We start from the raw sequence: 22,535 nt of genomic DNA, 5'->3' as shown, positions 1-22,535 counted from the left end.
ATAATAAGCTGGAGAAGGAAATGGCAATCCACTCCAGTAACTTTGCTAAGAAAACTCCAAAAATGGTCACAAGGAGTCAGATATAGTGAAAGTGACTAAACAACAATAACATATGCCAGAAACTATGATAAATGGTGGGGATACAAAGAAAGACAAAAGATCATCCCTATTCTCAAGGAACTTACAGTCTAACGGGGAGACAGCATGTAAACAATTCTGTATAAACTATCTATCTATCTATCTATCCATCTATCTATCTATCTATCTATCTATCTATCTATCTATCTATCTATCTATCTATCTATCTATCTATCTATCTGTCTATCTATCATCTATCTATCCATCTATCTATCTCTATGTATCCATCTATGTATCTCTTTCTCTCTATCATCTTTCCATCCATCCACCTATCTATATCTATCTGAGAGAAATTGTAGGTAATCAGGAGAAAGGAGATACTCACATTAAGGGAGATCAGGAAGGGTTTTTTGGAGAAGATAGAACTTTAGTTGGGACCTGAAGGAATCCTGGATAACCTAGAGGTAGAGATTAGGTGGGAGAGCCTTCCTGACTTGGACGACCAGTGAAAATGCAGTTGGGAGAGAGGGTATTTTTGGATAGGAACAGGAAGAAGGACCCTGTCACTGGATCAGAGAGTACATAGAGTAAGGTATAAGAATACTGGAAAGGTAGGAAGGGGTCAGGTTATAAAGAGCTTTGAATGCCAAACAGAACATTTTATGTTCGCTCCTGGAGGTGGTAGGCAGCCCCTGGAGTATACTAAAGAGAGCAGTGACATAGTCAGACTGGCGCTTTAGGGAAGATTATTTGTTAGCTGATTGGAGGTTGGACTGGAGAGAGGAAGAGATTGAGGCAGGAGATCAGCGGTCCAGGAGTGAGGTGATGAAGGCCTGCACCAGAATGGTGGCACTTCTATATTCAACTTATATTAAAGTCATTGTCTTGGTTTTAACTCAAGGTCCCAACCCCAGATTTCAGCATGTGACCTGACCATTCTTTACTGAAAAACCCAAAGCCATCACATAGGAGCTTTTTCATTGCTATTCTGTCTTCTCCCATCCCTTCTTCACTTTCAGGCTCGGAGGAAGAGATGACTCTTAGGGGATCTTGCCTCCATTCATTACCAGTTGCTGCTCTCCTCTCTCATTTTCATTTCTCATTTCCCTGGCAGATTATACCTTTGTAATACCTCTCATATATACCCTCTTGTCTCTTCTGACACTACCACTTTCCTGATGTAGTGATGTCTGGACTATTGCAACAGTCTGCTGGTTGGCCTTCCTTCTTCAAATTTCTCTCCATGCCAATCCATCCTCTTTTTTTTTTTTTGTGAGGCAGTTGGGATTAAGTGACTTGCCCAGGGTCACACAGCTAGTAAGTGTTAAGTGTCAGAGGCCAGATTTGAACTCAGGTACTCCTGAATTCAGGGCCGGTGCTCTATCCACTGCACCATCTAGCTGCCCCAATCCATCCTCTTTTTAGCTAATTCTTCTTCTTCTTCTTCTTCTTCTTCTTCTTCTTCTTCTTCTTCTTCTTCTTCTTCTTCTTCCTCTTCCTTCTCCTTCTCCTTCTCCTCCTCCCCCTCCTCCTCCCCCTCCTCCTCCTCCTCCTCCCCCCTCCTCCTCCCCCCTCCTCCTCCCCCCTCCTCCTCCCCTCCTCCACCTCCTCCCCCTCCCCCTCCTCCTCCTCCTCCTATTCTTCTTCTCCTCCTCCTCCTCCTCCGCCTCCTCCGCCTCCTCCTCTTCCTTCTTCTTCTTTTGGCAATTAGTGTTAAATGACTTGGCCAAGGTCACACACACTAATAAGTATCTGAGGCCAGATTTGAACTCAGGTACTCCTGACTCTAGGGCTGGCGTGCTATCCATGTGTCATCTAGCTTATACCTTACTACCCTCTAGGTACTCTGTGATCTTGTAATGCTGGCTTCATTGCTATTCCTTGAAAAAAAAACCACAAAAACAGTCCACTTGACACTATGCATTTCCACTGGCTTTCCCCCATGTCTGCAATGCTCTTCTTCCTTATTTCTATCTCCTGGCTTCTCTCAAGTTTCAACTAAAATCCCATTTTTAACAAGAAGCCTCTCCTAATTTCCCATATTTTAGTGCCTTCCCTCTGAGATTACTTCCAATTAGCCCTGTATATATTTTGTCTGCACAAAGTTGTTTACATATTATTTTCCCGTTTACACTGTGAACTCATGAGGACAGGAACTGCTTTTGTCTTTCTTTGGATGTTTAGTGCTTAGCACAGTGCCTGGCACATAGTATGCCCATAAAAACTGCTTGTTGACTTAACTTGCTTATAAAAAAAGTCTCCCTTATCCTCTTAGTAAAACGTCTTTTGTTGCACTTGCCAACCTTGACATCCTCACAGCCCATTCATTCTCTAACTCCCTGAAATCTGGCTTCCACTCTCACCACTCAGCTGATATTATTTATTCCAGAATCACCAATGATTTCCAGTTGTCAAATCCAGTGGCCTCTTCTGAACCTTTCTGTAGCATACACCAATCTTAACCAACTCCACCTTCTTCTTGATACTTTTTTTTTCTCTAATTCCACGATAATGTTCTTTTTTTGTTCTCCTGTTTCTCTGACTACTCGCTCTCCATTAGTTCCTTCTGCCCATAAATGTGGCTATCTCCCACAGTTCTGTCCTTGGCATTCCACTCTTCTTTTCTTCCTTGGCAATTTCTGCTGCTCACAGTACTTTAATTGTCACCTCTGTCTAGATGACTCCCAAACTTTTGTCTTTAACTTTCATCTTTTCCCTGAATATCAACCCAGAAGCACTAATTGCCTAATGGATGATACATTTCACCTGGATGTCCCACTGACACCTGAAACTCAACAGGTCCCCAACTCACCAACTGTTCCTCAAGACCTGTCACTCTTCCCTTCCTATTACCATCAATAGCACTGCCATAATCCTGGTCTTGCAAACTCCTAACTTCAGAATTCTCTTTCACTCCTATCCCTCTCTCAACTCCCATATTAGATCAGTTGTCAAGTCCAATTGATTCCACCTCCAGAGTGTCTCTTGCATCTCTCCCTTCCTTTACCATCCTAATGCCACTCTAACGTAAGCTCCTCTTACCTTTAGCTAGGAAAACTGGAAAAGCCACCTTACTGGTCTCCTTAACCACCACAAATGCGTCAAAGTAACATTAATACACAGCTATGACTAAAAAAAAAAAAAATGTATGTCTCTGCACTGTCTGTGGAATGAAATGCAAACTTCCTGGTCTGACATTCAAGGATGTACGCAAATTGGCTCTGACTTACGCTATTGGCCTTTTTTCAAAGTATTCCCCTTCAAGAACTCTCATTCTTTAGCCAAACATTTTTCTAATATCATCCTGCCTCTTTTCAGTAATGCATGCAAACTCCTATGCCTCAAAGGGCCTCCTCCCACATCTCTTGCCTGCTGAAAAATTTTCCCTTTCTTCATATCCCAGGTCAGGTACTTCAGTCTTCTCTCTACCTAGAAAGGATTTTTTCCTACTCAAATCAAATTAAAAATAATTATTATATTATATTATTCTAACCTGGATTATAGTTATTGTTGCACTCTGTCTCAATCTTTAATAAATGGTAATTTCCTTGACTGTAGGATAATGCCTTTTTCATCCATTTTAAAAATCCCTAATACTTAACACGCTGCTTTGTACATTTTGTTGTTATTCAGTTGTATCTGAGTCTCCATGACCCCATTTTGGGGTTTTCTTGGCAAAGATCCTGTAGTGGTTTGCAATTTCCTTCTCCAGCTCATTTTGCAGATGAGGAAACTGAGGGAAACATGGTTAAGTGACTTGCCCAGGGTCACAGAGCTAGTAAGTATATTAGGCTCTAAATAAACACTCACTGAACTAAACAGAGACAGAAGAGAATTCTCTGATTTTCTTTTCATTTCTGGCATTGTATCTCCTAACTACTTATTTACAGCGAAAGTTAATCTGATTCATTATGGCTTTAAAAAACAAAACAAAACATTATAACAGGTTCTTTGTTTGAATCGGTACATTGAGTACAGGGACCGTTTTCACTTTTTTTAACTCTAGCACCTAGCACAGCGCTTGGCCCAGAGAAGGCATCTAATGAATATTGTTTTGTTTGTTTTTTTGAGACTGAGTCTTTCACTGAGTCCAAGCTAGAATATAATCAGTTGTATTAGGGGAGGTCTAACTGTTGTTTAAGGAGGACAGAATCACTTCTAGGTGGAGGGAAGACTGAAGCACCTCATCTGGGATATGAAGGAAGAGAAAAATTTCAACAGGCAAGGTATGTGGGACAAGGCCCTTCAAGGCATGGGGAATTTCATGCACAAATGAAGAGAGGCAAGATTATATTAGGAAGACAGAGCCTACTTACTGGCCCAATCTCACTGCTGATCAGCACAATAGCTTTGGCCTACTCAATTTCTGACCTGTGGCTATCCACTTCTCCTTGGTCAGTCCAAGTCAGCTTGGTGGCCTTCTGGTCTCAGGGTTCACCACATTGGTACTGGACACCTGGTTGGCTTTTGCCCCACTATACCTCAAAATTCCTAAAACCAAGCAATCCACCAGCCTTGGCCTCCCCACAACAGGGACCATAGGCATTCTCTACAACATCTGGCCTAATAAATGTTTGTTGGATGGAACTGAATTATTCTTTCCAATGGAAAGTGGTCTTTTAAATTAAAATACTATTTTAAACCACAATATTTTATTTTCCCAACTAAAATCTCACCTTCTCAAAGAAGTTTTTCCCAACTCTTCTTAATTCTAATGCCTTCCCTCTGTTAATTATTTTCCTGTTTATCCTATGTATAGCTTGTTTTATATATATATTTGCATACTGTCTCCTCTGTTAGACTGTAAGCTTCTTGAGGGCAGGGATTGTCTTTTGCCTCTTTTTGTATCCCCAGAATTCAGCTCAGTGCCTGGCACACAGTGGGTACTTAATAAATGCTCATTGATGGATTGATCGATTACCCTCAGGAAAGGGATGAGACTGAAAAACCAAGAGTTTAGTAAGGGTTTCATCTAGGCTACCCTGATGCTTGTCATTCCCACCATTCAGTAGAGCTTCAGAGGCAAAGCAATCCTTCCTGTTTCTTTTTTCTTTTTTTTTTAGTGAGGCAATTGGGGTTAAGTGACTTGCCCAGGGTCACACAGCTAGTAAGTGTTAAGTGTCTGAGGCCGGATTTGAACTCAGGTACTCCTGACAACAGGGCGGGTACTCTATCCACTGCACCACCTAGCTGCCCCCCTTCCTGTTTCTTTTGAATTGAGCCTTTATGAAGTTGTTTCATTTCTTGTTGGAAATGTTACAAATTCCTAGATCTAACATGTCCATATTCAAAGAGAAGCATATTTCAAAGCCAAATATAAAGGACTTTGGATTGTCTATGTTACATTCCCTTCTGCTAGAACAGATTATCAGGATCTTATTATAAACACATTAATCTGTATTGATATTTCTATGCCAGCCACTGTGTCCATTTCCTGAGTTTCTTTCCTGTCTCCTTTATTAAACTGGGGGCTTCCTGAGAGAAGACCTTGTTTGCTAAACAAGGATGGGTATCCTTTCTTCCTAATAGTCTGTGTTCTCCCTAGGAACAGAACCCTATTTCCTGTTTCTACTAATTTGGTTTTGGTTGTTATAGAGTCATTTCAGTTGTGTCCAACTATTCTTGACCTCATTTGGGGGTTTTCTTGGCAAAGATACAAGAATGGCTTACCGTTTCCTTCATTCTCCAGCTCATTTTAGAGATGAGCAAACTGAGGCAAAGAGGGTTAAGTGACTTGCCTAGCGTCACGCAGCTAATAAGTGTCTGACAAAAGATTTTGGAGTCCTCCTGACTCCAGGCCCATTGCTCTATTTACTGTGCCATCTAGCTCCCGTGATTCTTTACCATTACCCAATACAGGGTGATAGAGAGATAATACTCAGGATAAGGTAATGACTGAGAGGATCAGCAAGTCAGGTTGGAGTTAGTAATAGAACCTAGGTCTCTTGCTTTCTGATCATAAGTGTGGCTACTAGACCCTTCTACCCCATCTTGGCTGGCTAGATTTTAAAAAATCCTTTGGCTCCTTAACATGGTACCCTAGTTGCAAAATGTGAACTCCCTTCATATTCTCTAGCTAACTTCTCCTAGTTCAGAGCCCTCTGGTGTCTGCCAGCAATGAACATACCCAAACAACCCTGCAGAGAGTCCCAGGGAAATTCCACACAGAGAGAAGAAAAGACAAGAGTTCAATTATTAGCAAGTTTTTTCAAGTTTAGTAACTGAATGATTTCCCAGAAATCCAAGTCATCTGCCCTGCCACCCTATAGCCCAGGGCTAAGCAGGAGCCAGTACCCAGTGGAAAGATTTATTCCCAAGGGAACCATTCAGATCCTCCAACCTGTTAGCTTAACTCTGCCAGCAATGCTAAAGGGACCTTTATCAGCCCATAGTTGGGTTGGGGAGTGTATAGCCCCTCTCACATAGGTCTTTCTTATTTTCCCTACTTATAGACTCATAGATTTAGAGCTAAAAGGAATCTTAGAGGTATCCATTTTATAGATGAGGGAACTGAGGCCCAGAGAAATTGTGACTTGCCTAAGGTCTCATAGCTAACAAGTAGCAAAACTGGGATTCAAATCCAGGCCCTTTGACTGTCCATATCCAACACCTTTTCCTCTGTCTTTCAACATAACTCCTTGTCCTGGTCCTTCTCCCTCTCCTTCCCTTCCCCCCCCCATTCTTCTCCTTTCTTTCATACTTTCTTTTTTTTTCTTTCTTAATTTTTTTTTGGGGGGAGGCAATTGGGGTTAAGTGACTTGCCCAGGGTCACACAGCTAGTATCAAGTGTCTGAGGTCAGATTTGAACTTAGGTCCTCCTGACTCCAGGGCCGGTGCTCTATCCACTGTGTCACCTAGCTTCCCCTCTCTCATACTTTCTTGCTTAACAGTCTAGTGCCGAGCTTCCCATTCTCCTAATGCTCTAGGAGCCCTTCCCTACCCCTCCCATTTTACTACCTTCAGGAGATACTGACCACAAGCTCTGCAAAACGGGCATTGAGCTCCTCTGCAGGTGGAATGGGGCTGGAGAACTCCAGGAACTGCAGCGGGTGGTTGTCCCGGAGGTTGATCTCAGGGATGTCATTGCCCCCAAAGCAGCAGAGAAAGCCCAGGCCATGACGACTCCTCTTCCAGGGAGCCATGATCAGTTGGAGCACCGTTATCTACTCATCGTGATCTGAGAAAGAGAGAAGAGAGGATATGTGAGAAGGTTCCCAAGCCAGAGAGTACTAGAGATTAGAGATCAACATCAAAGGTTTTTTTGTCTTCCATGTTGCCACGGTCTCTAACTAGAAGGCCCTATGGACATCCTTTCAGCAAACCCAATCCCTCACTGGGGATGCAAATATAAGTCAGATAGCCCCTGCCCCCAAGGATCTTATAGTTTAATAGAGACAATACACAGAGGGTAGTGATGTCCAGGGAAGGAAGTTTGGGGGGAGTTACTAGAATAACAAGTAGGGCACGAAATAAATAGGTTCTTTCCAGGGACAATGACTTCATGGTACCATTTTTTTGATCACTGAGCTCATGGTTGTCTCCATTCAAAGATATTTCTACTTCATTACCTTAATGTTTCTTGCAATAGACAAACTCAGAATTCTTCACAAAAATATGACCGCAAGGGAACCCTTTAAAGGAGATAAAGAAGGGCATAGGCCATATTTGATTTTTTAAAATTGGCTATCCAATTTCCATTGAACCCACTGCTTGATTCACTTTGAAATTCCTGAGTTGGTAATGATTTTTAGTGGGATAGCAATGTGGTTAGTGAAAAAGGGGGTTTGATTTTGAAATATAGTTTCTGGAGTAGTGTCCTTCTTCATCCTAATTCTATCTAGTACGAATAATCTATGGGGGCAGGGATTCTAACAGTTCCACCCAATTATTTTTTTGTACTAAGGGATGCTTTGATTAATATCAAACATCAGGGGGCAGCTAGATGGCGCAGTGGATAAAGCACCGGCCCTGGAGTCAGGAGTACCTGAGTTCAAATCTGGCCTCCGACACTTAACACTTACTAGCTGTGTGACTCTGGGCAAGTCACTTAACCCCAATTGCCTCACCAAAAAAAAAAAAAAATTTATATATATATATCAAACATCAGCTGTTCACATCCCTAAATCACTCTTTATTTGTTGTTGTTGGTCAGCTCTCTGAACTGAGGGATCTTCCTATATAAAGTCAGGTGATTGGCATTAGGTAAGATACAGAGGAAAGAAAAGATCATGTCCCCACACTTGAGCTACTAATCTGATGGAGAAACCATGGTTCCTTTCCACAAGATGCTCGCAGAGGTAGTAACAAAGTGGCACAATCAATAGAACTCTGGGTGTAGAGTTAGGAAGACTTGAATTCAAATATGACCTCAGATATTTCATAACTGTGTGTGTGATCCTGGGCATAGTATTTAATTTCTCTCTGCCTCAGTTTCCTGAACACTAAAATGGGGATAATAATAGCACCAATCTCCTAAGATTGTTTTGAGGATCAAATGAGATCATATGTGCAAAGTGCTTTACACAGTGCCTGTCACATGGTGTTGTTCAGTCGTTTTAGTTATGACTGGCTCTTTGTGGCCCCTTTTGGGGTTTTCATGGCAGAGATACTGGAGTGGTTTGCCATTTTTTTCTTTATTTCATTTTATAGATGAGGGAACTGAGGCAAACAGGGTTATGTGACTTGCCACAGCTAGTAAGGGTCTGAAGCTGGATTTAAACTCAGGTCTTCCTGATTATAAACCCAGTGCTTTATCTACTGTACCACCTAGCTGCTCTGGCACATAGTATATGCTTAAAAATGTTTATTTCCTTTCTTCCTAAGTACAACTAAAAACCAATAATTAACCAGTTCCTTCCTCAGTTTTTCTCAGCTTTCATTTTGCTTCCTCCATGACATTAGAATAAGCAAGGGGATCTGTGTCCCTCATCCAATATACTCTGATGCTTGCAAAATTGGACTTTGTTTTCAGTCCAGTGCTGTTCAGCACATGGCAGAATACCTGGCTGGGTCAGCCTCCTCCATTCCTTAGGACAAGGACACTTTTTTTTTAATCCCTGGTACACACTTTGCCCATCCTTACCTTTGCTCATACCATTTCCCTTCGCTGAAATGTATGCATCCCTGTCTGATTCTGAGTATTGCTATTAGAATGATGCTAAGGGCAGGGGAAAGAAAGGTGGGGGTGGGAGACAGAAGAGAAAACTAGAGGCTGTAACGATTGGAATGACGCCACCTGCTGGAGACTTACTGTAGAAGAGTTCCGCCCATGAAGCGAAGGTCTTTGAGGGCAAGACCAGGAGTCTTTTCTTTGGCGTCAGGAAGTGATGTGGGCTAATGGGAGGAGGAAGGAAGAGACTGGCGCTCGATCTCTCTTTGCTTTGGACTCTGGTGGAGAGCGGAGCTAGAAATGTGCTCTCCCTTTAATAGATAGGAATCTAGGCCTTTCTCTCTCTCTTTACCAAATTCTTATTCTCCTTAATAAATGCTTAAAAGTCTAACTCTTGCTAAAGCTTATAATTTATTGGCGACCACTCATTAGATATTTTAGACAGTTTAGCTAGAATTTTAGCCCTTAACAAGGCAAAGACTCTTTGAGCAAAACATCTTCCCATCAGTACACATACTGCTCTGCCTAACTCTCACTTCAGTTCTGTGGGATTCTGGCTTACTGCCTGACATTGGCCCCCTCCCATGCACTGGACTCCAGCTTAGCTTGCCTATTTTTTCTTGGCTGAACCTCTATTACCCTGGTTGAACTCCTCCCCCTCATTCAAGCTTTTCTGTCGAGACTAAACCAGATGACCTGTGATTATACCTGCTACATGTGGAGCCTGGGGTGCCTAACAAGAATGCAATTCAACCCTCTTTGTTCAGCTGCCTCCAAACACAACTGTTGCTTGGCTGATGTGTTGTGTATTGAGAAGACATAATGACCCCCTCATACCGCAGTTGGGAATGTCTAGAGGTTACAGGAGGTTAGGATGATAGTGAGATAGGGACCCAGGGGATAGATGGGTTGATATCTGGGAAGCCAGTGTCTGGCTTTCTTTTATGGTGTCCCAATTGCCCCCTTCCTCTCTCACCCCACTAACCAAGTTGGCGTGTTGGCTGCCAACTCTGACCTGAAGAGGGAGAGAGTGTCAGGAACCAGAGAAAGGAGTGGGAGTGGAGCCATTGCTACCCATGCCCAGCTGGGGTCAGGGTAGTCACAGACCTTTCAAACAGGAAGTTGAGAGGAATCTGGGTCCTCAGCACTCAGGGGAGTGCTGCATAGTTTGCCCTTTTAAGGGACTTTTTTGACAGCTCCTGAGTTTGCGGTCCTGGGGATACCATCACCCACTCCTTCTTCCCTTACTAAGCATTCTTTCTCCTTTTTTTCTCATTAAAGATTCATTTTAATATCATAGAACAGAAATCAAATTTTAGGTCAGGAAGGCAAATTTTAGGTTATCTAGTCCAGCTTCCTTGCAAAGAATATTGAGGCATAGAAAAGAACTGACCTGTCTAGATTCCCCAACCAGTCCAGTGTCCTTCCTAATACTACAGCCAGGTCCCAATTAGTACAAACAATGAATCCCCTGAAGTGGTCAGATGTATTCAAATTCGCATTATTTGAGGTTATACTCAAATAAAATAATGGTAACTTATTCCAGCCCAATGGAAATATGCAGTAAGAACAAAAACAATGGGGCTACTCAAGGGGATTCATTATTCAAGCAAATCTAGACCCAGATGGACTTCGCAATCTGTGGATTGATCAGTCAATCAACTTGTTTCACATCTTACCTAGTCATCCACCCTGAAAATCTTGCCATCTACTCTGCTGAGGCTCCATTCCTCACCTGGAATAGTCCCTCAGGAACTGATCACTAGAAAAATGCCTCCAGTCCATAGGCAAGTTGATCTATTCAGTTTTGGAAATCCCACCCTGTGGACTGAGCAGTCTTAATTGGTGACTGAGTTTAGCTAGCGCTTACATAGCACTTTCAGGTAGTGTTGTCCTTGTTCAGTTGTTTCAGTCATGTCTGACTCTTCCTGACCCCAATTGGGGTTTTCTTGGCAGAGATACTGGAGTGGGTTGCCAATCCCTTCTCCAGTTCATTTTACAGATGAGAAAATTGAGGCAAACAGGATGATGTGACTGGCTCAGGGTCACACAGTATGTATCTGAAGCCAGATTTGAACCCAGGAAGATGGGTCTTCCTGACTCTAGGATTGGCACTTTATCCACTACATCACCTAGCTGCCTCACTTTAAGATCTGCAAAGTGCTTTATACGAATTCTCTCATTTTATCATCACAAGTCTGGGAAGTATGTACTATTATTATCTCCATTTTACAGAAGAGAAAACTAAGAGAGCCAAAAAGGTTAGTCGTTTGTCCAGAGATCACAGAGTAAGTGTCTGAGTCCGCAACTCATGTCGTCCTGTCTCCAGGTCTAGAACTCTATTTGAACTGACTTTTAAAGGAAACTAGAGATTCTAAAAAGAGAAGGTGAAGAGGGAATGAATTCCAGACATAGAAAGGCAAAGACATAGAAACTATAGATGAAATGTCATGTGTGAAAAACAGCAACAAAACCAGTTTGACTGGACAAAAGAGTGAGTGAAGGACAATGATGGATGATAATAACAAGCCTGGAAAAGTAGGCAGAAGCCAGGTTGTGAAAGGCTTTAAATATCAGAGGGGTTTGTATTTGATCCTACCCAAGGGCAATGGGGAGCCAATGAAGCCTGTTGGGTAAGAGTAACATGGTCAGATCTATGCTTTAAGGACATCACTTGGCACAGAGTTGTTGTGGCTGTTTGCCCTACGAAGAAGAGCAATGACATTACAGGTCATATCTTGACTGCATGAATTGGATTTATGAGGCAGAGCTGTACAGTCATCAACCTGATTCTCTCTTCCAAAGTCATCAAAGTCTAGTGCCAAGACAAAAGTCAAGACGACTGTCAATGGCCCAGATGCAGTGGATGACCTTGGCATCTTCGATGTTTGACTAAGCTCTAAGTGCTCCACAGCACCTGCTTCAGCTGCCTTCATGGCTGTTGGAACAAATTGTTCTCATCACCCACTCTGCCCAGGGAAGTCTTCACATGTTGGAGTAGACATCACCTTAACTCACTAACAAGGTCAGTTGCCCTCAACCTGGCTTAGCCCATGTGCCGAAAAGGTGTTGGTGGGGGTGTGGCCGCTGCACATGCTACAACTTCTTGGAGCCATAGGTGAGAGTTGGGCAAATGGTGGATACCAAAGGTAGATGAACAGCCCTGAAAAGGTCTCAGCAAGCCCTCACACCAGAAGTTGCAGTCCTTCCTGAACACCCCACATACCCGCCTTGGCACAGAGTAGTAGTTATACAGAGAATGGATTGGAGGAGATGGAAGGGGAAGACTTGAGGCAGAGAGACCAATGAGAGGCCTAATGCAATTGTTAAGGTGAGAGGTGATGAGGACCTGAAATACAGTGGTAGCTGTGTGAATGGGGAGAAGGGGCCCAGATGAGAAAGAAGTGCGTCAGGAACAACAAGACTTGACAACTGACTGGATATATGGGGTGAGGGAGACCAAGAAGTTGAGCTGCCACTGAGGTTTTTAATCTGCATGACTAGAAAGATGGTGGTGCTCTCGACAGAAAGGGGAAAGAAGAATAGATTAGGGGTCAAGATAATGGGTTCCATGTGGGAGATTTTGAGTCTAAAAAGTCGCATTGGTAACACCAGACTATAATTCAGGAGAGAAACCAAGGCTGGAAATCTAGATTTGGTAGTCATCTGCATAGTGAAAATGATGATAATCGTAGTAATAGATAACATTCATATAGCATTTACTATGTGTCAGTAGGCACTGTGCTAAGCACTTTACAATTCTTATCTTATTTGATCCTCTCAACAACGGTAAGAGGCAGTTGCTATTATTATTCCCATTTACAGTAAAGAAAACTGAAGGTCACACAGTTAGCAAGTGTCTGAGGCTGGATTTGAACCCAGATCTTCCTGATGCCAGGCATGGAGCCCTATCCACTTCACCACCTAGCTGCTTCTGTTAACTGAGTGCTAATGAGATCACCAAGGAGAGTTGAGAATGTCCAATGCCTTGGGCACGGCTCCACTTCACTGAATTTCTTCCCTCTATTCTATCTCCCAGAGTGGACTCCTCCCCTTTACTTAACTTCAGAACTGTACCATTAGCTAAGTATCCCAATAGACTGGGAAAGAAAAGGCTGGAAAGGACCTAAGATCGTTAGAGTTGTTTCTCTCTCCTCCATCAGTAAGACATACTGAGTCTGTCTTCCCTCTCCTCCCTTCCAACAACTCTAGAATCCTCCTAGCTCTAGATTTCCTGAATATCAGAATCCCTCAGAGGATGATGGCACTGTGCCTTGGAGCCTAGTTGGTAACCTGAACCGTCTGCCCTTTTCCAAACAGGAAAAGAACAGGAGTGACCTGGTATTTTAGGGACGTGTCAGACCCACTTTAGAGAAGTTGTCCTTGCCTGAGATCCAAGGTCTAGGGAGCAGACAGACAAGTTCCAGCTGTGTTTTGTCTTAGACTCAAAGCCATTTTTAAGTAAGGCATATAAAGGAGATTCAGCTATCTCAGCTCCCCTGGACAGTGTGGATGATAGGGTGGGTCTAGAGGAAAGTGTTCAGAGGCTCAAAATATACAGTTTGAAGGGACCTTGAAAGTCAGTCATCTAGTTCAACTCTCATTTTACAGATGAGGAAACTGAGGCCTAGAGAGGCTAAGGGACTTAACTGAGATCACACAGGTAATAAGTATAAGAGGCAAGATTTGAACCCTGGTCCTCTGACTCCAGTTCCAGTGTTCTTTCTAACATACCTTTGCTAACTTTAGCAGGTGATGCTTGGAGGATTCTGGAAGACCTTACCACAACAGGGTTGGGAGCTAATCAGAGTGGGAAAATAGGTAATGGAAGACTGAAAACAACAAACTAGAACTATAGTCATATGGATTTAGGGGATCCCACCAGCTCCCACAGAGTCAATTTATACTCTCCATGCCAATGCATCAACACATCCAGCCCCTACTTCTTTCATGGGTCTCTCCTGTCTACTGGACACTGAGATGCCTCACAGGTGTCTCAAGCGCAATGTGTTCAAACAAAACTCATTGTCTAATCTTATCCCTTAACCCCAATCCCTCCTCCTCCTAATTTTCCTATTTCTGTCAGGCACATTATTATTCTTCCAGTAACTAGGTTTCCAACCTAAGAATTATCCATAGCTCTTCCCTCTTGCCCTTCACCCATATCTAACCAGCAGCACCTTATGAGCTCTCTCTCCCGCACATCCCTCACCCCTAGCCTTTTCTATCTACTCAAATTACCCAAGTTCTGGTCCTTTTCACCTCAAGTCTGGGCTATTACAAGAGTCTCCTGATTAGTGTCTCCAATTCCAGGCTTTCCCTCCTCCAATCCATCTATCTCTTGTCTGGCAATTCCTAAAGTGCAGCTCTGACCATGTCATCCCCTACACAAGAAGCTTCAATGATCCTTTATTGATTCTAGGATAAAATATAAATTCCTCTGGTTGGGATTTAAAGTTCTTCACAGTCTGGCTCCAACCCTTCTTTCCAAGTATACTTAGAATCACTTGGTACATATGATTTTCCCCTAACAGACTCCATGTGCCAGCTATAACGATATATCTCTCCTTGTTCTTTCCCCATTTAACCTTTTTCTTCTAAGCCTTTGCCCAAGATGTCACCAGTGGTTGTAATTCTTCCCCTCCTTATCTCTTCCCTCCTGGAACCCTTAGATTCCTTCAAGGAAGGAAGGAAGAATTTCAGGTACTAACTGAACCTTTCCTAACTCCCATAGTTGTTAGTCTCCCTCATGCACTTTACCTTTATTTTATATAGATCCTATATTCCTTTATCTGTGAACATATATCCCCCCTCCCACCCCAGTAAAATATAAGCCTCTTGAGGTCAAGGGCCTTCTCATTTTTGTATTTCTATCTACAATGCCCAGAACAGTGCCTGGCACAGAGAAGTTATTTAAAAATGTTTTTTTAACATTAATAAATAATGTTTTTAATAAGATATTAATTTACATTTGCAAACCCTTCCCTCTGTGTCTATAATTTAGGTTTCTATCTATTCCTGCTTCTCCAATACTAAACAGCTCCATTCTCTCCTTTAGTCCTTTTCCTTCAGTCCTCTCCATTCCCTGATGAGTTAAAGCCATGATGTCATTGGTCCTCTTTGAAAACAAAGGATGAACAACAACCCCTGTACATTCAAGAGTTTCCCCTTCGGCACTCCTCAAAACATCCCAAAACACAGACAAGAACCATAAAGTGAGAACGTTGGAAGGAATCTATTAAAGTCCCTCCCTCTGATTCTTGTCAGGTTTTTATCCCAAATGGATGGTACCTGTTATATTTTTCAATCTCTTGTTGAGGGACTCCTTGAGGGCATATGCAAGCTCCTCCTGAGTCTCTCGCTCCAAACACTCACCTTGCAAGTATAGGCATTTAGTAAATATCTATTAAATGGAATTACAATCAGACACCAATCCCCACAGCCTCTTCTCCTCTTCTTTTTTTTTTATTTTTGTGAGGCAATTGAGGTTAAGTGACTTGCCCAGGGTCACATAGCTAGTAAGTGTCAAGTGTCTGAGGCCGGATTTGAACTCATCCAGGGCTGGTGCTTTATTCACTGCACCACCTAGCTGTCCCTCTTCTCCTCTTCTTTAACTTGGAAGCAGACATAGAATGAATGCAGGACTCAGACTTCAAGACTCCTCACCCTGGGCCTTGATCAACAACTTCACCCCACAATGGTTTTGGTCCTTCTGTGCAAAAGATTTCAGTTCCTGTTTCCAAACTGTAAGAAGTACACTATAAAAATGGAAGGCAGCTAGGTGGTGCAGTGGACAGAGAGCTGGGCCTGGGCCTGGAGTCTGGAAGACTCATCTTCCTGAGTTCAAATCTGGCTTCAGATACTTACTAGCTGCATGACCCTGGGCAAGTCACTTAATACTTGTTTGCCTCAGTTTTTCATCTGCAAAATGCACTGGAGAAGGAAAAGCAAACCACTCCAGTATCTTTGCAAAGAAAACCTAAAAGTTGTCCCAAAGAGTCAGACATGACTGAAAAATAGCTATGTAACAACTAAAAATGGCTCTAGCTGACCCTGCTGCAGATACTTCTTTCACATCCTCTTTCCTTTGCTCTTATCATTGTGGCCTTTAGTGATACTATGGTACCATGGATTTGGAGTCAGGTGATTCTCAGTTCAAATCCCATCTCTGCCACTTACTACCTGTGTAATCCAGGGCAAATCACTTCATGTACATCAGTTTCATCTGTAAAATAAGGGGAGATGATCTCTCAGGGTCCCTTTTAGCTCTGTGACTCTCCTGGCTGGATTTGCTGAATAATCTTTGGAAAGACTCAAGGATGTGCTAAGTAGCTGTTCTGCCTTCCCATGATGCTCTTTGGAGATGGCAGGACAAACTTATGAATGCTGGTTATTGACTTTGTTGTTTTGTCATAACTCTAACAGAGAAAGGGCGACTACAGGGAAAAGGGAAGAGGGGAAGAGGGAGGAGGAGGATGTCCTGGTCTGAAGGCAGAGCTGCCCCGACTCCCAGGGCCTGAGACATTCCTCTCCTGCTCTCCTTTTTCCATGGGGTCCCTGGAGGCCCCTGGGGTCTGGGAGTTGGGCCTGGCTCTTTCCAAAGCTGCTGTGGGGAAAACAAGGAATGCAAACCATTTCCTGTTTCACGGGCCCAGAGCGTCCCATATATCTGACCATTTGTGTGCTGCAGAGGGTCACGCAGAAACTGAGCTCTGAGGCCCAGCTATCCAATGAACAATAACAATGCACAATTAGCAATTTACAATGCATAAAGTGCATTCTCTGGAACAATCCTGTGAGGTAGGCCATGGGTTTTTAGCTGCCTTTTCACAGATGAGGAAACCAAAACTCAGAGAGGTTAAGTGGATTAATGAAGGGAGTAAAGCTTAATAAGTGCCCAGGTTACTACCGTTGAAGGGCATAGACCTCACTGTCTAGCCTGGCACTTCTCTTACCTATTATCTATTTATTCTTTTTTTTTTTTTTTGGTGAGGCAATTGGGGTTAAGTGACTTGCCCAGGGTCACACAGCTAGTATATGTCAAGTGTCTGAGGCTGAATTTGAACTCAGGTCCTCCTGACTCCAGGGCAGGTGCTCTATCCACTGTGCCACCTAGCCACCCCCGTTATTTATTTATTCTTGCCTCCGCATCCTTACATAAACCTTTCCCTCCTAGGGTTTGTCCAGCAATTAATTTAGAAATCACCATCCTGCAAAATTTCCTTCAAGACTTGCTTCTTCTAGAAAGTCTTTGATTGGTCATACCTAACTCTCATCATTCTTTTATTCTAATATTTTTCTTCTCAGAGGATCACATGAATTCAAACTGAAAGGAACTTTAGGGTTAATTTACTCCCAAACTTTCATTTTACAGGTGAAAAAGTTGGCCCAGAGAATATGTTATTTGTCCAAGCTCAAACAAAAATTAAGTAATAGAGCTAGATTTGAACCCAGGACCTCTGATTCCAAATCTGGAGATAATTCTACATGCTAAATAATACTACTTCTCTCAGTCGATACTCTATTAATTTTCATCTACATATTAATTTTAAGTATTTTACAGTAGTCCTTTGTCACGTACATATAGCATCATATATATTATTTCATGCATGACTTCATACATGCACTGTCTCTTCCACTAGAAGGGGAATCATTTTAAGGGCTTAGAACCATTTCTGGGGACTTCTAAATGGGGCAATGAAATATCTTCTGTCTCCCATCAGACTATGGGCTTCCTGAGGAAAGGTACCATATCTCCCTAATTAATCAGCTTTCTGAAAGTTGTCTACATCTCCCCCACTTACTCCCATAACAAAGTTATGCAGACAGGGAGTTTTCAATCTATGTTGCTAACTTGCAGTGGTATATATCACTTTCCAAATATGAAACACAGTGAGATATTGTTCATTTCTCTTGGAGGTCTCAGGTTCCATTCTGAGCACAGAACTTAGTATGTGAGCCCTTCCTTTAGTAGGCTGGGTGGGACAAGGGGGTGGGGGGGGATAGCACTTTTGAAATAACCAAGCTCTCTTTCCAGGACTGGGGTTCTATTTTTAGCTGCCGCCCAAAAAAAAAAAAAAAGTGGTTTTCCCCTCTGCTCTGGGAAAGACAGAGAAGGCAAAGTCTGATCCAGAATCCTCTCTGAGAAACTGGTCCTGCCAACCCTCCCTCCTATCCACCCCACTCCTACTCCCTACCCCCAGGGCGCCTTCTAGAAGTAGGCTGGAGGGTGTGAATGAATCAATCCTATGGAGGCCAGAGATGAGGTTTTGGGGAGGGTGAGGAAAGAAGAAAATGAAAATTCCCAACTTGGCATTTTTCTGAACTCTCAGCTTTTCAGGGACTTTGAGGCCTTTCTCACTTACTCCCCACCCTTTTCAGAGATGGTAAGGGAGACATAGGCTTCTCTGCTCAGGGTCTCTTCTCCAAAGAGGAGGCCACTCTGCCATCCTGCCCCTAGGTAGAATGGCCTCTTTCCCAGTTCATACAGATGGGAGGTAAGGAAGGGAGTCTCTCCTGTTTTTATTAAAGGTTTCTAGGGAAAGGGAGTGAAACTCAATGAGATAAAATTATTACATTTCTTAGAGGAGTATGTAGATTAGAATCCCAGATCTCCTACTTTCTTTTTCTTTCTTTTTTAAGTGAGGCAATTGGGGGTTAAGTGACTTGCCCAGGGTCACACTGCTAGTAAGTGTTAAGTGTCTAAGGCCGGATTTGAACTCAGGTCCTCCTGAATCCAGGGCTGGTGCTCTATCCATTGCGCCACCTAGCTGCCCCCCCCAATCTCCTACTTTCTGTATGACTGTGCCCAAGTAATATCTCTGGGCCTCAGATTAGCTCTCTATAAAACATGGAAGCAGGATTCAGTAATCTCTAAAATCCCTTCCAGGTCTAAATTCTCTTCTCACACCATAGTTATGTGTTTTCCCTCCAGGTCCTGGCTCATAGATCATGGAGCTGAGAGGGACTTTAGAGGTCAAAGAGTCCCCCATTTTATGGGAGAGGAAACTGAGGTCCAGAGAGATTAAGCAATTTTCCCCCAAGGTCACACAGGTAGGAAGTAGTAGAAGCTTGATTTGAACCTAGGTTGTTTAACTGGAAACCCAGTGTTCTTTCAAGTGTAGCATGGTGCCTCCCATTGTTAAGGATATGTCTCAACACAGTGTAATGTAGGTATACAGTTTCTCCTCTTTCCACTCCTCCAAGCTCCATGCTCTTAGTTATTTTGTTTGTCTCTATTCCTGAAGAAAAGATCCAATAGTCATCTGTGTAGGACAAGGCTAGGGATATCCAGTATGGCATAATCTTTGAGACTCAAGGCTCCATCACTTTTGCATCAGCAAAACAATGGACCCTCCAGTCTCTCCTAATTCTTTTTTCTTTCTCACCAGAACCTCTAGACTGAATTTCTCTTCTTTGTTTCATTTTTCTTCTTTTCTTCTTTTCTTTTTTTCCCCTTCTTTTCTGATCACTCAAAGCATTTTTATTTTTCTTTACACAATGAAGTGTTGGGCATTACAACTGTCAACTCTTAGGATGACTTACAAATTTTGGCATTCTACTGTAATGTGAAAACATTAAGGTAACATACAAAAATCTCACATAAATTAACTAAGTACACAAATTTGCAAGTTGTACATGCAAACCTTTTTGCAACACTTGAGTAATTTAGCCCCATGACATTAGGGGAAAAGAGTGGGTTAAGAAAAAAAAAAACTGGTTCCTAATACTTTGATTCAATATATATTCCTGCTAGGATGGTGAGCACACATTTAATAAACTGTTGCCAGCCTTAGGAGAGAAATTCTGCAAGTCAGCTTTTTATAGATGCTGGAAAACTGACCTTTAGTTACCCTGTACAAATCTGATGCTTTATAGAACTAAACTGTTACAGTCATTGAAAGTCAACCAGCTAGATACTATATTGCCATATTATCAGGACAGTTCTCTATAGAAGTTAACTCTTAGCCTTACCTGTTGAAATGAAGTGCCCTGTATTAGGATTTATGCTAAAGATATGTACAAGGTATGTTAAAATGTACACCAAGGGAACAACTGTTAACTTGAATATGAGGTCAAATCACTAACAGTTTAACAATCTAAAAAAGTGCTGAATATCAGATAAAACCTTCCCCAAGGACAAGTTTCTTTTTTTTAAAGGGCTTATTCCAGTTTCATGAGGCTAACATGAGGTGTATATTTTGCAAGGGCAAATTTTTGCTTTGTGAATATTCTTGCAGGAAATCATACGCATCTTCCAGCAATCCATTTAGGTACATTTGCGATGAACAATGGATGGGCCAGATTCATCATATTTCTTTCTGCTTGTTGACTCACATCTGCTGGAAGGTAGAGAGAGATGCCAGAATAGAACTACCAATCCAGATGGAATGCTTATGATAAGGGAAAGCAATGATCTTGATTTTCATTGTTCTAGATACCAGGGCTGTGATTTCTTTCTGAATTGTCAGTTAGGTGGCACAGTGGATACTATGAGTGCCAGGCCTGAAGTCAGGAAGACTCATCTTCCTGAGTTCAAATCTGGCCTTGGACACTTACTAGCTGTGTGACCCTGAGCAAGTCACTTCACCATGTTTGCCTCAGTTTCCTCATCTGTAAAATGAGCTGGAGAAGGAAATGGCAAACCATTTCAGCATCTCTGCCAAGAAAACCCCAAACAGGGTCACAGAGTGTCAGACACTACTGAAATATGACTGAACAACAAAAAACCATGGTAGACAATACTGTGTTGGCCCAGAGATCTTTTTGAATATCAACATCACACTTCATGATAGAATTGAGAGTAGTCTCATGAATGCCACAGGATCCCTTACCCAGGAAGGATGGTTTTAAGAGGTCCACTGGACACCTGAATCTCTCATTGCCAATAGTGACCACATGGACACCAGGAAGCTAAAAGCTCTTCTCTAGGGAAGAGGATGAAACAGCAGTGGTCATCCCCTGTTCGAAAGTCCAGGGCAACATAGCACACTTTCTCCTCGGTGTCATGAACAATTTCCCTTTCAGCTGGGGGTGTGAGCTATACCTTCTTTCTGTCAGTATTTTCATGAGCGAGTCTGACAAGTCACAGCCAGCCAAGTCAAGAAGAAGGATGGCATAGGGAAGGGAACAACCCTAACAGATGAGCAAAGTGTGGGTGACACCATCACCAGAGTCCATTATGATACCAATAGTTTGACCAGAGGCATATAGTGACAACAAAGCCTAATCAGTCACATGTGTGGCTGGGGTGTTGAAGATCTCACACATTATCTCTGTCATCTTCTCTCTATTGGCCTTGGGATTTAAGGGAGCTTCTGTTAAGAGAACAGAGTGTTCCTCAGGGGCTATATAAAGCTCATTATAGAAGGTCTAATGCCAGATTTTCTCCATGTCATCCCAGTTGGGTCAATGGGATATTTCATAATCTATCTTGGATACCTCTCTTGCTCTGGGCCTCATCACTAATATAAATGTCCTTCTGTCCCATTCCAATTATGACACCCTGACATCTTGTGCATCCCAACAACAGAGAGGCATGTAGTCCAGGAAGCATCAACCCCAGCAAAGCCAGCTTTTGCACATACCAAAGCCATTGTGGATGACAAGAACAGCCATTTCTTCTTCCATTTTTTGTTTAATCCAAGGCTGTGTACTATGCTAATCAGAGAAATCAGAGCTGGGGGAGGGGAGTGGGGGTAGGTGGAGTGGCAAAAAAGGGGGGAACATCCAAAGTGCTTCTGCATACCACTGAGTGAGGCCTAGACAGGATTTCTAGTCGTTTCTATCATCCTGAATTCACATTGGAAAACGTCCTGTTTATACTTTAGGGCCCTGCTGGACATAAACACTGGAACGCCAACACATTCCTTCTCCTGGGTTTGGGCAGTGTCAGGGGAGGACAGCTATCAAGCTGTATCATATTGTCCTTCAGGTTCAAAGATACCTTCTTTATGCATGTAGCCCAATGAAAATACAAACTAGAAGTGACTTATAAGGCCCAACTCCCTCTGCTTACAGTTTGTACAGTATGACTGTTGGAAAGCCTGATGGTAACTAGGTGTCCCAGTGGATAGAGCACTAGGCCTGATGTCAGGAAGCTCTGAGTTCAAATTTGAACATAGACTCTTAATAACTGTGCATCACACTGGACAAGTCACTTAATCACCGTTTGCCTCAGTCTCTTCAACTGTAAAATGGGGATAAGACCAATACTTCCCAAGATTGTTTCAAGGATCAGATGAGATAATATTATCAAAGTGCTTAGCACAGTGCCTGGTTTAATAAAGGCTTTTTCCCTCCTCCACCCCCCACACTCCCTCTAGTGATGACCTCACAGACTCTCAGT

At 42.7% G+C, this 22,535-nt stretch overlaps 1 protein-coding gene across 8 annotated transcripts in view; it reads right to left on the bottom strand.

Moving 5' to 3' along the window:
• The window catches only part of DAAM2 (dishevelled associated activator of morphogenesis 2), a 164,965-nt gene that overhangs the window by 55,664 nt on the left and 86,766 nt on the right, over window positions 1–22,535 (bottom strand). For 7 of the 8 annotated variants that reach the window (XR_006356387.1, XM_044003732.1, XM_044003734.1 and 4 more), the window contains one exon: window positions 7,053–7,255. Coding sequence is in view for 7 of the 8 variants with exons in the window: in XM_044003732.1 (XP_043859667.1) it covers window positions 7,053–7,220 (168 nt within the window). In the remaining variant the exon portion in view is untranslated. Of the gene's footprint in view, window positions 1–7,052; window positions 7,256–9,328; window positions 9,369–22,535 lie in introns of those variants that run through there. The other variant, XM_044003733.1, reaches the window with a different exon arrangement.

Source organism: Dromiciops gliroides, chromosome 4 (genome assembly GCF_019393635.1).
Source record: "Dromiciops gliroides isolate mDroGli1 chromosome 4, mDroGli1.pri, whole genome shotgun sequence".
In the NCBI taxonomy this organism is placed as follows: domain Eukaryota; kingdom Metazoa; phylum Chordata; class Mammalia; order Microbiotheria; family Microbiotheriidae; genus Dromiciops; species Dromiciops gliroides.
This window is presented reverse-complemented; position numbering and strand designations above follow the sequence as displayed.